Here is a 1,385-nt window from a genome sequence, read left to right as displayed (position 1 = left end):
TGGGGGATTTTTTGCGAATTTTTTGTCATATTTTTGTGGATTTTTTTTTATTTTTAAATGATTTTTTATTATTCTTAGGAAATTTTTTGGGGGAGTTTTTGAGATTTTTTAAAATTATTTTTGGTGATTTTTTGTGGATTTTTGTGATTTTTTTTTACTATTTTTAACGATTTTTTAACGTTTTTTTAACGATTTTTTGTGATTTTTTTCAGGGAATTTTTTAGGATTTTTTGGGGTCCCCCCCAAATTTCCCCCCAACCTTGTGCCCGCATCCTGGGGGCGCCGTGGAGCTCTCGGGGACCCCCAAATTTGGGATTTTTTGGAGATTTTTGGCCGATTTTTGGGGGTTTTTTTCAGGGATTTCTTTGTGGATTTTTGGGAGATTTTGTTGTGATTTTTGGGTGAATTTATTTTTGATATTTTGGGTGATTTTTGTGGATTTTTTTGTGATTTTTAAATGATTTTTTGGGAATTTTTGGGTGATTTTTGGGTGATTTTTTTGAGATTTTTCAATGATTTTTTGGGGGATTTTTTCGTGATTTTTTGTGATTTTTTTTGTGGATTTTTTGTGATTTTTTTAGGATTTTGGGGGATTTTTTGTGAATTTTTTGTCTTTTTTTGTGGACTTTTTTAATTTTTAATTTTTTTTCATTATTCTTAGGAGATTTTTGGGGGAGTTTTTAAAATTATTTTTTGTGGATTTTTTGAGGATTTTTTTGGATCTTTTAAATGATTTTAAATGCTTTTTTTACGATTTTTTAATGATTTTTAACGACTTTTTTTACGATTTTTAAATGATTTTTAACGACTTTTTTTACGATTTTTTAACGATTTTTTAACGATTTTTTGTGATTTTTTCAGGGAATTTTTTAGGATTTTTTGGGGTCCCCCCCAAATTTCCCCCCAACCTTGTGCCCGCATCCGGGGGGCGCCGTGGAGCTCTCGGGGACCCCCAAATTCGGGGCCGGCCCCCCCCCCTCTTTCTCCGTCCTCTCCTGCAGCTTCCGATTCACCTAAAAAACAACCCCCAAAAAATTCCGGTTTTTTCCCTTTTTCACCCCAAAAAAAAAACCCCCAAACCCCCCCAAATTTCAACTCACCGTCTCCAGCCAAGCCAAAATTTTGGGTTCCCAGGATTGGGGTCCCGGGGGGGCTCCTGGGGGGGCCCCCAAATTTCGGGTGGCCTCGGCGACGAAGGCGGCCATGAGGGAATCGATCAGCGCCAGGTGGGCGCCCTGGCGGATTTGGGGGAGAATTTGGGGTTTTTTGGGGAAAATTTGGGGAAAAAAATGGGGGTTTTGGGGGAAATTTGGGGTTTTTGGGGGGAAAATTGGGGTTTTTGGGGGGAAAATTGGGTAAATTTTGGGGGTTTTGGGGGGAAATTT

At 38.1% G+C, this 1,385-nt stretch overlaps 1 protein-coding gene across 1 annotated transcript; it reads right to left on the bottom strand.

Moving 5' to 3' along the window:
- Nucleotides 1-838: 838 nt before the first annotated feature.
- LOC121336449 (calmodulin-regulated spectrin-associated protein 3-like) lies at nucleotides 839-1,235 on the bottom strand (the record flags this gene model as incomplete). The annotated part of the gene is made up of 2 exons (XM_041405590.1): nucleotides 839-1,013; nucleotides 1,101-1,235. Coding segments are annotated over 2 exons (279 nt in total), but the record flags the coding sequence as incomplete, so codon positions are not given.
- Between the last annotated feature and the right edge of the window lie 150 nt (nucleotides 1,236-1,385).

This window comes from Onychostruthus taczanowskii, unplaced genomic scaffold (genome assembly GCF_017590055.1).
Source record: "Onychostruthus taczanowskii isolate IOZ18803 unplaced genomic scaffold, ASM1759005v1 scaffold2351, whole genome shotgun sequence".
NCBI classification, from domain to species: domain Eukaryota; kingdom Metazoa; phylum Chordata; class Aves; order Passeriformes; family Passeridae; genus Onychostruthus; species Onychostruthus taczanowskii.
Note: the sequence above shows the minus strand (reverse complement) of the source record. Positions and strands in the feature narration are given on the sequence as shown.